This window comes from Sceloporus undulatus, chromosome 2 (assembly GCF_019175285.1).
Source record: "Sceloporus undulatus isolate JIND9_A2432 ecotype Alabama chromosome 2, SceUnd_v1.1, whole genome shotgun sequence".
Taxonomy (NCBI): Eukaryota; Metazoa; Chordata; class Lepidosauria; order Squamata; family Phrynosomatidae; genus Sceloporus; species Sceloporus undulatus.
This window is the reverse complement of record NC_056523.1, coordinates 50,293,395-50,307,332: the sequence shown is the minus strand read 5'-3', so window position 1 is coordinate 50,307,332 and position 13,938 is coordinate 50,293,395. Positions and strand designations below refer to the sequence as shown.

Sequence of the window (13,938 nt, the reverse complement as noted above, 5' to 3'; positions counted from 1 at the left end):
TGCCATTCAAGTGCTGTGCCACAGTGGTGTCATCATGGCGTGCGCCGTCTAAATGGGCGCACACCAAAATGGCACCATGGTCAAGCGTGCGGACGCTACGCCGTGACTCCAACCACAGGCCCATAGTTATGGATGCATACCTAAGTATTATCTCCTCACCTGACCCTCCCCCAAACCTGGAGTATAGCAGGATGACATTCCCAGACCTTCTCCAGCCAGTGATCTGCAGTGTGACAAGGAATTGTGACAGGGAGCCTGCTTCTGGCTCTTGTACTGGAGAATAATGGTGAGAGGGGGCTGGAAATGTCTTCCAGCTGTACCCAGATTGTTGTTAGAACAGTATTTAGGGGGCATTTACCATTATGGTAATAGTATGACAATCTTGAAAATATAATATAACTTTATAGGGAGCAGTTACAGATCCCTAACTCTAGATTATGGATATGAAACTGCAATATAGGATGCCAGCCAATATAATAATAATTATTTAATTATTTATATCCCGCCTCTCCCTTCCGGGATCTAAGCGGGTAGCAACAATCCAATAAAAACGGATATACAGACAATAATAAAAATTTCCCTAATTCCCTTAACCCTTCCTCCTTCTGCTAAAATACATAATCATTCTGCTAAAAATACACAATCTCATAGCCCTATTACTTTTGAACAAACCATACAAGCCATTTTGTAGGTCTTCGTTATATCACTTGAGCAAACTCCAAGTTGTCATTTTTGCCTTTGTAGGACAGATGTGCTAGATATACTACCAGCTCAGTTTATTGCAGTTTATGTGGATGTATTGAAATCTAAGACTGGCTGTCAGCAATTTTGGGAAGTAATTGAAACAAATGATAGCAAGTGTTATTTGGAAGATTAATGCTGGGCAAAACTGTAATGCTCCAAGATACACGTTATTTCCTTGCAGACTTGAGAAAGTCTTAAGGGCATATCCACATACTACACAAATATAGGCCACTTAATATCACTGACTAACATGGTGGCTTCCTATGGAGTCATGGGATTTGTAGTTTTATGAGGTGCTTTGAATTTCAGGGAAGTGAACTTGAGAATTCTACAAATCCTAGAATTACATAGGAGCGAAACATAGCCATTAAATTGGTATAAAACCACTTCCTAATTATGTAGTATGAATATACCCTAGGACAGCTTGCAAAGAATTATAAAGCAGCATTGAGCATGAAATCATGAAAATGCTGTGGCCTAGTTTTAATGTACACCTAAAGTTGTAAATTAAGGGCATTCAGGTGAGTGTTCTGCAGGGAAAGTGAGCACTGTAGTTTTCATTGGAGTTTAGGAATGGCCACAGAAATGGCCCTTTTCACTACAAATCTCAGAATCCCCCAGCCAACAAAAAGTAATGCTTCCAAGTTCAAATTCCATTCTATAAAGCTATATTCCCCATATTCAGTAGGTTGTCTTTTCTTCCTACAGTGCCATTTTAATAATGTTAAGCAATGTCAGTGAAGATTTTGTATTTTTGCTCCAATTCCATCTTTGTTCTCCCTCTCTTTTAATATAAATTTACAGGTTAGGGCACAGTTTTGGGGACAGGAAGAAAAATGGGAGAGCTGGGAGTAGCTGCTAACATAATTTAATATCTTGGTGCATAAATTTGCTCATTTAGAATCCAAATTATTATGGGTACAAGCCAAAACAGAGTAAAGTTTCACTTAACCTCTTTATTCCAATATGCTTATGCATGTTTAAGACTATAATCAGATGCATTCTTCCCCAAGAGTAAGCCACAGAAAACATACTAAGATATACTTCTGTGCAGGATTGCATTGTACCTAGTCCTGGTGTAGAAAGGCAGAACTGAATCTATGTTTTGCTTGCCTTATTCAGTCATCCAATTGAGGGCAGGGTTTTGTTTTGTTTTTTAAAAGGTTACAAAGCCCAATCATAACTATGGCCCGGTACACACTGCTAGGAAGCGGTGTCCTGGCAGTGATAGTACGGCTTGGGACCGCGCACCAACTGCACAGTCCTGAGCCCTACTATGTGCAGGTGGCGCCAAAATTGTGCGGCACTGCCCACACTGCGGCGTGAGAGGAAGTGCCATCATAGGGCTGTGTTGCAGCCCATATGACAGCGCAAAAAAGGAGCCACTCTAGGCAGTTCCTTTTTTGCTGTGCAGTGGTACTGCGCCGTTTGGTTGCTGCGGTAATTCAGCCACCCATCTGTCTCAGCCCTATATTAAGTCAGATGTCACTCGTTAGAGTAGCAGCAAATATATTGGTTTAAGTAGTGTCATAAATAAATAAATAATGAGGTAGTTGGCCTGATTGAATCCATCAGCTCTTTGGGAGAGAATGATAGACAGTGGACCATTTGAGACACAAATCCAAGACATCAGTATTTTATTTTGGCTCTGACCCTGTATTGTATGCATGAAATAGTTCTAGCTTTAAGTAGGGTGTTGTGTTTTTGTTTGTTTTTTTGTTTTTTTTGAAAGCTACTCTTTTCATGAACTTGTTTGGGATTGAAAAGGAAGCAGTGGGACTAAATTCAGTTCTCTCTTTCCCTTTCTGAAGAACTGATTAGTGAGATTTTCACTTTTTAAAAGAGTTCTGCCCATGCCACCCCAGATAAGGGAGTTATGTGCATAAGACTCATTTTCACAGGTGGTCAGTTTTGTAATTGACATAATTTTAAATAGGCATAACATTAGCTGGGGTGTGCCAACATAAAGTTGTATCTCATTTCCATTGAATTTACTAGAACATGATGGTTCTGAATCATGTAATTCCCATTAATTTTAATGGGGTTATCTGTGATAAAGCTTTTTCTGGGCCAAAGCACATGTATTTAGGAGTGGGGTGTTAGATGCTTGTACCGTTTTTTGTACCTCTCTAGTTTTTAAAATGGAATCATAGAATCATAGAGTTGGAAGAGACCACAAGGGCCATTCAGTCCAACCCCCTGCCATGCAGGAAATCCAAATCAAAGCATCCCTGACAGATGGCCATCCAGCCTCTAAGGAAGGAGAATCCACCACTCTTAGAGGGTGTTCCACTGTCGAACAGCCCTTACTGTCAGGAAGTTCCTCCTAATGTTGAGGTGGAATCTCTTTTCCTGTAGCTTGCTTCCATTGCTCCGGGTCCTAGTCTCTGGAGCAGCAGAAAACAAGCTTGCTCCCTCCTCAATATGACATCCCTTCAAATATTTAAACAGGGCTATCATATCACCTCTTAACCTTCTCTTTTCCAGGCTAAACATTCCCAGCTCCCTAAGTTGTTCCTCATAGGGCATGGTTTCCAGACCTTTCACCATTTTAGTCACTCTCCATTGGACATGCTCCAGTTTCTCAATGTCCTTTTTAAATTGTGGTGCCCAGAATTGGACACAGTATTCCAGGTGGGGCCTGACCAAAGCAGAATAGAGTGGCACTATTACTTCTCTTGATCTAGACACTATACTTCTATTGATGTAGCCTAAAATCGCATTGGCCTTATTAGCTGCCGCATTGCACTGTAGACTCATGTTCAACTTATGGTCTACTTGGACTCCTAGATCCCTTTCACATGTAGTCTTGCATTTTTTCGCTCTAAATGCAGTACCTTACATTTCTCCGTGTTGAATTTCATTTTGTTAGCTTTGGCCCAGTTTTCTAGTCTGTTCAGGTCATTTTGAATCTTGATCCTGTCCTCTGGGGTATTAGCTCCTCCTCTTAATTTGGTGTCATCTGCAAATTTGATAAGTATGCCCCCAATTTTGTCCTCCAAGTCATTGATAAAGATGTTGAATAGCACTGGGCCCAGGACAGAGCCCTGTGGGACCCCACTGGTCACTTCTCTCCAGGATGAAAAGGAGCCATTGTTGAGCACCCTTTGGGTTCAGCCAGTCAACCAATTACAAATCCATGTAACAGTTACCTTGTCTAGCCCACATTTTACAAGCTTGTTTGCAAGAATATCATGGGGAACTTTGTCAAAGGCCTTACTGAAATCAAGATATACTATATCCACAGCATTCCCTTCATCTACCAAACTGGTAATTTTATCAAAAAAAGAGATCAGGTTTGTCTGGCATGACTTCTTTCTTTGAAACCCGTGTTGGCTTTTTGTGATTATGGCATTGCTTTCTTCACAAAAAGTCAACACGGGTTTCAGAGAAAGAAGTCATGCCAGACAAACCTGATCTCTTTTTTGTGGAATGGTAAATGAAAGGTAGCAGAAGCAATGAGTGATCAAGTGCTAATATGCAGAGAATATTCTTCTGCTGTACTGAGACAGAAAAAAATCCCCAGCAACCAAAAGGGTGTTCTAATCTGGCACTGGAACTTTCTAACACTTGAAACTATTTTATACAAGCAAAGGCTTGCATGGGCAGTGTTGATGCAACATTTCCCCTTTACATTCAAAAATTGCAGAGCTGGCACTGATATAAAAAAGAATTATCTCTTTGCAATGTATTAATGTTTTGCACTGTAGAAATGAACGTGGTTTTGATGTTTAGTTGGGCATTCTCAAAATAATCTGTCAGTGACTGTCATTAATCTGAGCTAGGAGATGTTAGCCTTGTTTCAGTCAACATGTTTTCAGAATTAAAGGACAAGGGGCTGTTATTTTGTACTGCAAATGCATGTTCTTTAGTGACTGTGTTAAACAACTGCAAATGAATGTATTACAGCCATTAACTGGGGTAAGCCATTAACATGATGCAGTCACAATCCTAACAGGAAAGGGCCAGTGACTGACCATTCATACAATCATTTTGTTGTAGTGGAAATTTCTTTTTTTGCAGTCTGCAAATATTATTTTGCTGGCACTACTAGAATTACAGAGGTTTACAGCAGCACAAAATGTAGCCTGCTGAGTGCAAATCCAACCCCTAGAATGGATGGGCTTGTTCTGGAGCCCAACAGCCTGTACCACTGAATTTTGGGTGTCATCTCTCTGGCTGTTTGGGGGGGGGGGTTAGTGTTTGTTTTGGGGCAACCCCAAAACAACATCAAATAAGCCCACAAATTGGTTTTTCACATTGAAAATGTGTTATATTTTCCAGCCCCAAACCCGGGGGCTGAAAAAACTTGGGGTTCTGTGTGTCAGGGCCTTTGAACAGTTTGTGGAAGTACTGAGGGCAGTCCCCATGCAGCCCATGGTCCACCCCCTTTCCCACTTCTGCCCTAGAACTAACTTGTGGTTTTTGCTTGTCCATGTGTTGTTTGCTAAGTCTTTTAAAATCTAAGAGGAAATTAGAGCATGATTTCCTCTCTGTTCTTAAAGGCAACAGGAAATAGTCATTCTGTAATTCCATCTCAATTACTCCGAAAGCCACTGTTGTATCATATTCTCTTTCTGAACCATGTCTGTAGATTTGGACCCATTCTTGGCATGCTTGATGCAGATGGTGAGGGTGTCAATGGATAACCAATGGCTTTTGGGTTTGATAATTGAAATTCCTGTTTTAATCATGCATGCTTCTTTGTCAGATAAAGGATCTGAATGAATTCCATTCTGGAATCTTCAGTTGGGTTTGGGTTTATCTGAATGGAACCAAGCATCCATATCGGGAGGAGAGGGGTCTTGTGTTGAAGAATGAATGGCTTATTTACTGCATCTTCTCCCTTTGCCCCCTTCCTTTTTTCTCTTTTTATTCCTCTAGGTCCGGGCTTGGCCTTTATTGCCTATCCAAAAGCTGTGTCTATGATGCCACTCCCAACTTTCTGGGCTATCCTTTTTTTTATTATGCTTCTGTTGCTTGGCCTGGACAGCCAGGTGAGTAACCATAGCACAAACATAGAAGCGTGTAATAAAGACCTGTACTTAAATTGGTAGTTATTTCTGCTCCAGGGAAAATATATCATAAAGGCTCCAGACAAACAATCCAAAAAGGTTGCTTCTCTTTCTAGCCTGGCAGGAATGTTCTTTGTTGTCTGCTTTCTGCCATAGAGATCCATGGAATTTTATAGGCAGTTTAAACATCTCCTGTTGATCAGGAGGATACAGTATGTTTGGTAACTTATGTGCACATTTGCTTAAAAAAAGCAAGAGAAGCAAAATGTAACAATCCTTGTTTACACGGGATGCGCCACAATGATGTCCCTCATGTGCTGCGCCCAAATAGCTCTGCGTACAAGGGACGTCATAATGCTGCACCACGGTGGTTATGGTGTCCCTTCTATGGCACAAAAAGAAATCCAAGATGGGGAAGAATCTGTAGGGGGAAATGTCAAAAGCCCAAGTGGAGCCTGCTAAGCTGATGTTGCTCGCTCTTCTTCTTAATCAGCCCTTTGCAATTCAATTATTGTTTTATTTAACCAGTGTACAGTGGTACCTCGGGATACGAAATACCCAGGTTACGAATTTTTCGGGATACGAAAAAATCCCATAGGGAATTATTGTTTTGGGTTACGAAAGTTTTTTCGGGTTACGAAAAAACTCCGGCGCTATTTTAAATGGAGCCGCGGCGGAGCCGCGGCTTTTTCCCCATTAGCGCCTATGGCATTTCGGCTTACGAAGGCTTTTCGGGTTACGAAAGCGGCCGCGGAACGAATTAATTTCGTAACCCGAGGCACCACTGTATTTTGAGATACGCTAATCAGTGTCACCATATGCACTGTTTTACAGTATATGGGCCTGTTACAGACTGCCAAAATAAAGCTGCTTCAGGTCTCTTTGGAGGTATGTTGTTTAAATGATGCATGCATCCGAAGAATCCGGAAGCTGCACCAAAGCTGCCCTCCAGTGCTTAGGAATAGAGTGTGGCTTTGGGGCGATCTCCGGACTCTTAGGACCCATGCGTCATTTAAATAGCATACCTCCAAAGAGACCCGAAGCAGCATTATTTTGGCAGTCTGTAACAGTCCATGAAGGAGCTAATTAAGTTATTCAGCAACTTTGTGTCTAATTAAAAGAGATACAAGGCCACCCTTTGGAGTTTGTTTTTTGAGGGGCTAAACACTCTTGCATGTGTTGCCTTTCAATTTCCTAAGTTCTTTCAGAGTTCAACATAATTGAAAACTAGGCCATACCTCCCAAAACCAGTGGAAAATTTGATTTCAGCATAGCTGGACTAATTGTGCAGTGCATATTGTTGTAATTCCCTCCAGAACTGAGACGATGCTTCCACTCCACCAAGACCTCTTTACATGACGCAAACATATCTGTTAATAATTTCTAGACAAATGCTAAATTGCATAGTTTTGCTGCGGTTTGGTGGGTTTTTTTAGATGGCTTTAGATTTTATACTAACAAGCCCCTGTTTATTCTTCAGGAAAGTGGCTTTAATGTTAAATAAATCTACTTGACAGGGGCAGAAAGTTTACTGAATTGAAAACCTCTCACGAGTTGAGATTAGTGGAGTTTTCCCTCTGGTTGTTACTCACTTGATCTCTTAAATTGGCAAAGCATTCCATTTGTTCTAAATGGCTCTTTAGTGCTTAATCTTTGAACTCCAGTGAGCGACTTTTAATCACTTCCAAATTGAATGTTAAAACATGCTCAGAGCTGTGGTTCTGCAACCAAGTACTTATGTAAATTGAAGGTTGCCTGGTAATTTTAAGTCATTTCTCACTGTGTAGAATAATTAAAACTAATTGGAGTTCTTAATGTTTTGTTTGCTTTTGGATAGCTGTCAAGCAGGATTTTGGAATGCTAGAGCAGTTTAGGAGCAAACTGGACTACATATTACATTGTAACAGAAAGAAGAAAAACAGAATACTTTTATATAAGTGTTAAGGAAGGAAGGATTTTAATCAAGTACCTTAAAGGTTAGCCTTACAGAGCTAGGTACTTGTATGGTTCTTAATAATTAAACATCAAACAAATATTACAGTCAGCCATCTGTATCCACAATTTTTTAATCCATGGATTCAAGCATTCATGGCTTGAAAATAGTAAAAAAATATAATTTTTTTTAAAAAAAGCAAGCCTTGATTTTGCCATTTTATATAAGGGCCACCATTTTACTATGCCATTGCATTTAATGGCATTTCAGCATCCACAGATTTTGCTATCCATGGGCGGGGTGGGAGGGAGGTTCCTGGAACCAAACCCCAGAAAATACCAAGGGCCCATTGTATGTGTCTTAAAGTCCATGTTCAGTAAACTAAGAGGATAATGTATAAGGATGGAATACTGCTAATATATAGAAGCATTTCACATATATCTAGATGTCACACTTGATGATTTACAACAGAATGTGTTCATCAATGGCCTGGGAAAAAACTGCTTCTCAGGAGATTCAAAACTGGTTTCCTCAAGTGATGGGTAGTTTGTGATGGCTTTTTCAGATACACAGGTCATTACTTGACCTAGTAGTCTGCATGTCCTCAAGTGATGTATGAATATGGATAGATAAATAATGCCAGGTACCATTGATTAACTAGTAAAAATGGTTGACATGTGAACCTTTAATGGATGAAAGTTATATCTTACTATATTATGAACTATCCATGAATCTTAGAAAAAAAGCAACACTAGGTCTTGTGGCTTTATTGCAATACTTTGCATTGCTGTATCACAGTTTTGTGGAATTTTAGGTTTTCAGGCTGTAACCCAAATATAATTATAGTGCCCTTCAATATGTATTAATAAAATAAATAAAATTTATATATTTATTATATTTATAACCTATCCCATTACTGAATTTAGAAGGAGTCTTAACAATGAGAATAAAAGCATATTTAAAATATATATAACAAAACTGATCAATAAAAAAGCATACAGAGTTCACGATCCTGTATGATCTAGTGTAGCACACTATTTCCACATGCGGAACATTACAGTCTTACCATTCCTGAACTTCTAGATCTGCCATAGAGTCACTGCAGCACTTTCCCGATCATTTCATGCCTGATGAGAGCTGTGGTGATTGTAGAAGCATCTGGCTATGTTCCTGTAGCCTGAAGTAAAATACCTACATCATTGCTGAGTTTCACTGAAAGTGCTCAGCAGATGATGTAATCAATTTATGAAGTTTATTGCACCGGGGATAAAACGTTCCCCGATGCGTTACAACATGCACGCGTGGGGGCGCACACGGAGTGTGATGGGAACCCGACGGGGCCCAGAATGCTAGTTTACTGCATGGCAGAACGCTGCCGCCAAGCATTCCCATCGGGTTCCAGGGGACGCCATTTCTGGGGATGGTTTCAAAGCGTGCCCAGAAATGGTGTCCCCTGGAATCCAATGGGAACCCAATGGGAACGCTCGGTGGCAGTGGCGGCGTTCTGCCGTGCAGTAAACTAGCGTTCTGGGCCCCATCTGGTTCCCATCATGCTCCATGCGCGCTCCCACACGTGCATGTTGTAACGCATCGGGGAACATTTTATCCTCGGTGTGATAAACTTCTATATCTGGTTGATGGGGTGTAGCCAAACACTTGATCTCTCAGTGCTTTCTCCAGGCAGGAAATGGCTGGAAAGGGGGGGGGGGGCGGGGACTGCAACCACTCTATGGTAGATCTAGAGTGGCTTTGGTTGGTGTGGAGATAAAAAGGGAATACAAATCTAAGGATTGACCAAAAAGACACACACACAAGTATAAGATTGACTTACAGTTATGTATATTATACAGTTATGTATACCATTTACAGAATACCAAGCAGAAATAGGAAAGACGATAAAACAAATTGGAACAGATAGGAAAGTTTTCACTTGGTGAAATGACATAGGTAGGTGTCAGGAGACCCTTTCTAAGAAAAGCATGCCATAAACTAAATACCAGAGTATAAAAACTCTTTCCTAAGATTTATTTATTTAAAGTATTTTGGTATTGCCTCCCAGCCCACAAGGACTTCCAAGGCAATGAACAAATAAAAACCAATTAAAACAGAACAAAGATAAAAACATTTTAAAACACATTACATATTCCTTAAAAACTCCTAAAAGCAGTCTAAAAACAATCCTAAAATTCAGATTTGAAACAGTTAAAATAGCAATTGCAAACACTCAGTGTCTTGAAGAACAGCACTGTTTTGACTGACCAAGAAAGGGCACAACTGGCTGTCAGCTGAAGCTGGGAAAAGGCACTCATGGCCACCACAGTAACTTGGTTTTCCAGGTTAGGTCCAAGAGCACTTCAAGCTACAAATCTGATCTTTCAGTGGGAGAGCAACCTCATCCAGAAAAGACTGTGATCCCATTCCCAGGGTGGTTTTCCTACTGACCAGCAGTACTTCTGTCTTATCTGGATTGAGCCTGAGTCTATTCACATGCAACAGTCCTTTACTGTATCCAAACAGTGATTTAACACTTTATGTGGTGGAGGCTTTGTAGAATGAGTAAAGCTAAGAAAATCCTCAGAATAAAGTACATCTGGAGATAGGAGTCTTTCAACTATCCTGCTTTCAAACCTTGCAGGTAAATAAAAGTCAGTATCAGCCCTAAAAAGCTGGTACAGAATCACAGGCCACAATTAAGCCAACTACTTTGTAACCAATCCAGTTAACAGTCTTGAAGCTGTATTCTGAACTGAGGTTTCTGGGCCTTCTTCAGAAGCTTCCCCTCCTATAATGCTGCAATATTTCATCAGCAATCATAATTAAAATACTAAAAATAAAATTAAAAATATAAAAGCATAAAAATAAAAACACAGGTAGCTTTTCCCTTGGCTTCTTTTTACTTAGTTTGTGCAAATAAATTGCCTTAAAAATTAAGTTATATCCTCAGTGATTATTCTCCTTGGTGTTTATAGAAAAATGCAGGAATGGGATGATTAATGTGCATCAGGTTTTTAAAGCCCTTTTGATAGTTTACAGTGAGATGAATCAATTTTACAAAAGGATGCCTATCTGCAGTCCTGAGATTTCCCCGATCTTAACATCTTACCTTGGTTAACAGTACTTGATCCATGGGTGTTTATTTGATCTACATCACAGCTCAAAGGCTGAATAAATATAGAATGTATATACAATGTGTTTCCAGTCCTTTACCAGTCCAGTAAAATCTCTCAATCCCCACTTACTAGGTAGCAACTGCTGCAGTTGATGGAGGTCTGTTCTCTTGTCAATTGGAAAACAGTTGACTGATGATGCCATCTCTGCTGCAAGGGGGAATTGTGACATGGACACTGATTCTGCCTGTCACACCAGATATTGCTCATGGGTGGGGGTGTAAACAGCAGCCAGCTATTTCCTGAGCAACAAGGCAACAGATTCTTGTAGAAGGAGAAAATCAGCCAGCTTCCTGAGAGCATGGTCCAAACTGAACCTACATGCTGTAACTTTGACTGGCTGAAATGTTAAGCAAGTTAGTGAATTTGATTTCACTAAAAGTGCCAACATGGTTGTCAAGGGGTACTTTTTATAAAAGAATGAAACACATACAGTATGTGGCACTTGTTCAAGGTGGATTTCTTTTTGTTCTTCTCCAGTTTGTTGAAGTTGAAGGACAGATCACATCTTTAGTTGATCTGTACCCATCCTTCCTAAGGAAGGGTTACCGACGGGAAATCTTCATCGCTATAATATGTTTCCTCAGCTATCTTCTGGGACTATCTATGGTGACTGAAGTAAGTGAATCCATCTGGTGCCTTCTCTCTCTCCCCCCCCCCCCCCCATCCATTTGACTTCACAGAATGGATTTATGTCAACACGTTTGTGTTGTAGTGCTGACATTACTCCTTTCTATGAAATCGAATGGTACAATATGAGAGGAAAGGGACTGTAGCTCGGTGGCAGAAGGTCCCAGATTCAGTTCTTCACATCCCTGGGACTGCATACTCACTACAGAAATAATCTATGTTGATATCACTTTAACTAATGTGGCTCAATGCTGTGGAATTCTAGGAATTGTAGTTCGTTGTGGCACCAGAACTCTGACAAAGAAGGCCAAATGTCTCACAAAACTACAAATCAGAAAATACCATAGCATTGTGCTATGGCAGGTAAAGTGGTGTCAACATGGATTATTTCTGCAGTGCAGATGCAGCCTAGGTGACTTTAAAATCTTGTTTTCCTTGAGACTTTTGAGAGTCACTGCAGCCAGACAGAAAGGACAGTAATAGGCTAGATAGGCAGATATTCTGACAGTCTAAATGGCAGGTCCTAAGAGAACTGCTCAGTGCTAGTTTATATAAAAATAACAGAGAGCCCCTTTGTAGAGGCATATTTTTGTACCTACAGGGTGCCAAAGTGGTCCATGTCAATTTAAGCTCTGTATTATTAATGACCTTTTAATGCAGCACTGCATTTCCCTAAGGCTGTTTTAACACTAGAGGTACCTGTGACACAGAATTTTTGTAGCAGAGATTGTTTTCTGTCAAGTTGTAGATCTAGTGGAAACAGTTGGAAGTAAAGCAAGTGGGAAGTAATATTTTGGTAATGGAATCTTCTAAAAGATGGTAGAAAACTGGGGTAAAATGTTTGCAGGAAAGAAAGGAAAAGATGTGAACCCATCGATTAGGAAGCTCCTTGGTGAGCCATACTTACAGTTTTAATTTCATTGTTACAATTTCTGTTGAAGACCAGTTGTTTTCTTCTTCTATAAATGCCCATCCTAAAATACTATATTTTGGGAAGCAAATACATCCTAAAAGTATTTAGCACTGGACTTGATTAAGCTGGGTAGCTTAATTTTGGTCAGTCACCATCTCTTTCAAAATGCCCTTTCTGTTAGAAATAAGTGCAGATTCAGGAGCGGACCTGGTGCCCTTAGAACTTCCAGGCGCTGATTGGCAGATGTATTTGTGGATGGGTAATCTTCTGCAAAGTAATCATAAATGTGAAGGATAGTAATCAAAGTCAACTTGCTTTTCACACTTGTTATGTTTGTCAGTCATATATTAATAATACTCCTGTTTTTCCCCACTTATGTCCTTCTTTTCTAGGGTGGCATGTATGTGTTTCAACTCTTTGACTACTATGCAGCTAGTGGTGTATGCCTTTTGTGGGTCGCATTCTTTGAATGCATTGCTGTAGCCTGGGTTTATGGTGAGTAAGACCCCCCCGCCAAGTTATGACCTCTTCCCTTCTCTACAAGTACAATAAAACAACAACAACTGCAGAGCCTTGGAAAATGAGAACCCTGCAGACTAGGCTAGACACCAGGCTGTTTTTAGAAGCAATGGCAAAAAACGCACACAAAAGAGAGAGAAATCTAATGTTTTTAAGTAGTGAAGAGTGATTTTTTCTTCATTAGAGGTAGAGTTAGGTGCCATCCTGAGAATATGGAGTAATAATTGTCCATTTCACATCCAGGGTGGAGAATGGAGTGCAGCTGGATGGGTAGTGAATTTCAAGGGGGCAATGGTAACAGTTGAAAGATGCCCTCTCTTTCTGCAATTTTTCTGATAACATTGAATAGTTGTGGAAAAATTCACATCTGTATGTTCATTTGAGTATAGAAGGATTTTTTTTTTTTTTTTTTTTTTGGCCTGTGTTAACATAGAGCTGGATCAAAGTTTCACACAAAGGGAGGTGGTGCTATGTTTGCCTTCACTGGCTGTCAGTGCAGCCAAATCTGATTAGCTGTGTGATATCACACTGAGTGTTTATTGTTTTCGCGTCTGATTTCCTGCATTTCACAGTGAAGGACAAAGAAGACCTTTTTAAAGGTTAAAAAAATCCCACTGGTGGAAAAGGTTAAAGGAACCATGCAAAAAGCCCAGTACAAAAAAAATGAAACATAGGGATTTTGTAAGATGCCTTACACCCTCCTCAGGAAACACTTTTCATCTCAAAAATTGGTTATAAAACTAGTTGTAAGGTTAGATCTGAAGCAGGGATTACATCCAAACTAATAACATGGCTTGAGCCCAGGATACCTAGAGGACCGCCTCTCCCCATACAATCCGCCCCGCACCCTCAGAACATCTGGGCAGCAGCTATTGAGGGTCCCAGGGGCAAGATTAGCCTCCACATCGAGGAGGACGTTTACCATCTCGGCCCCGACCCTCTGGAACACGCTGCCCATAGAGCTCCGCTCGGCCACCTCCCTGGCCCAGTTCAGGAAGGTCTTTAATTCCTTCCTGA

At 40.5% G+C, this 13,938-nt stretch overlaps 1 protein-coding gene across 1 annotated transcript in view; it reads left to right on the top strand.

Annotated features, from left to right (window-relative positions):
• Positions 1-13,938, top strand: part of SLC6A6 (solute carrier family 6 member 6) — a 77,345-nt gene that overhangs the window by 49,767 nt on the left and 13,640 nt on the right. The window contains 3 exon segments of the mRNA XM_042450997.1: positions 5,629-5,741; positions 11,340-11,477; positions 12,795-12,897. Of these exon segments, the coding sequence (XP_042306931.1) occupies positions 5,629-5,741; positions 11,340-11,477; positions 12,795-12,897 (354 nt within the window).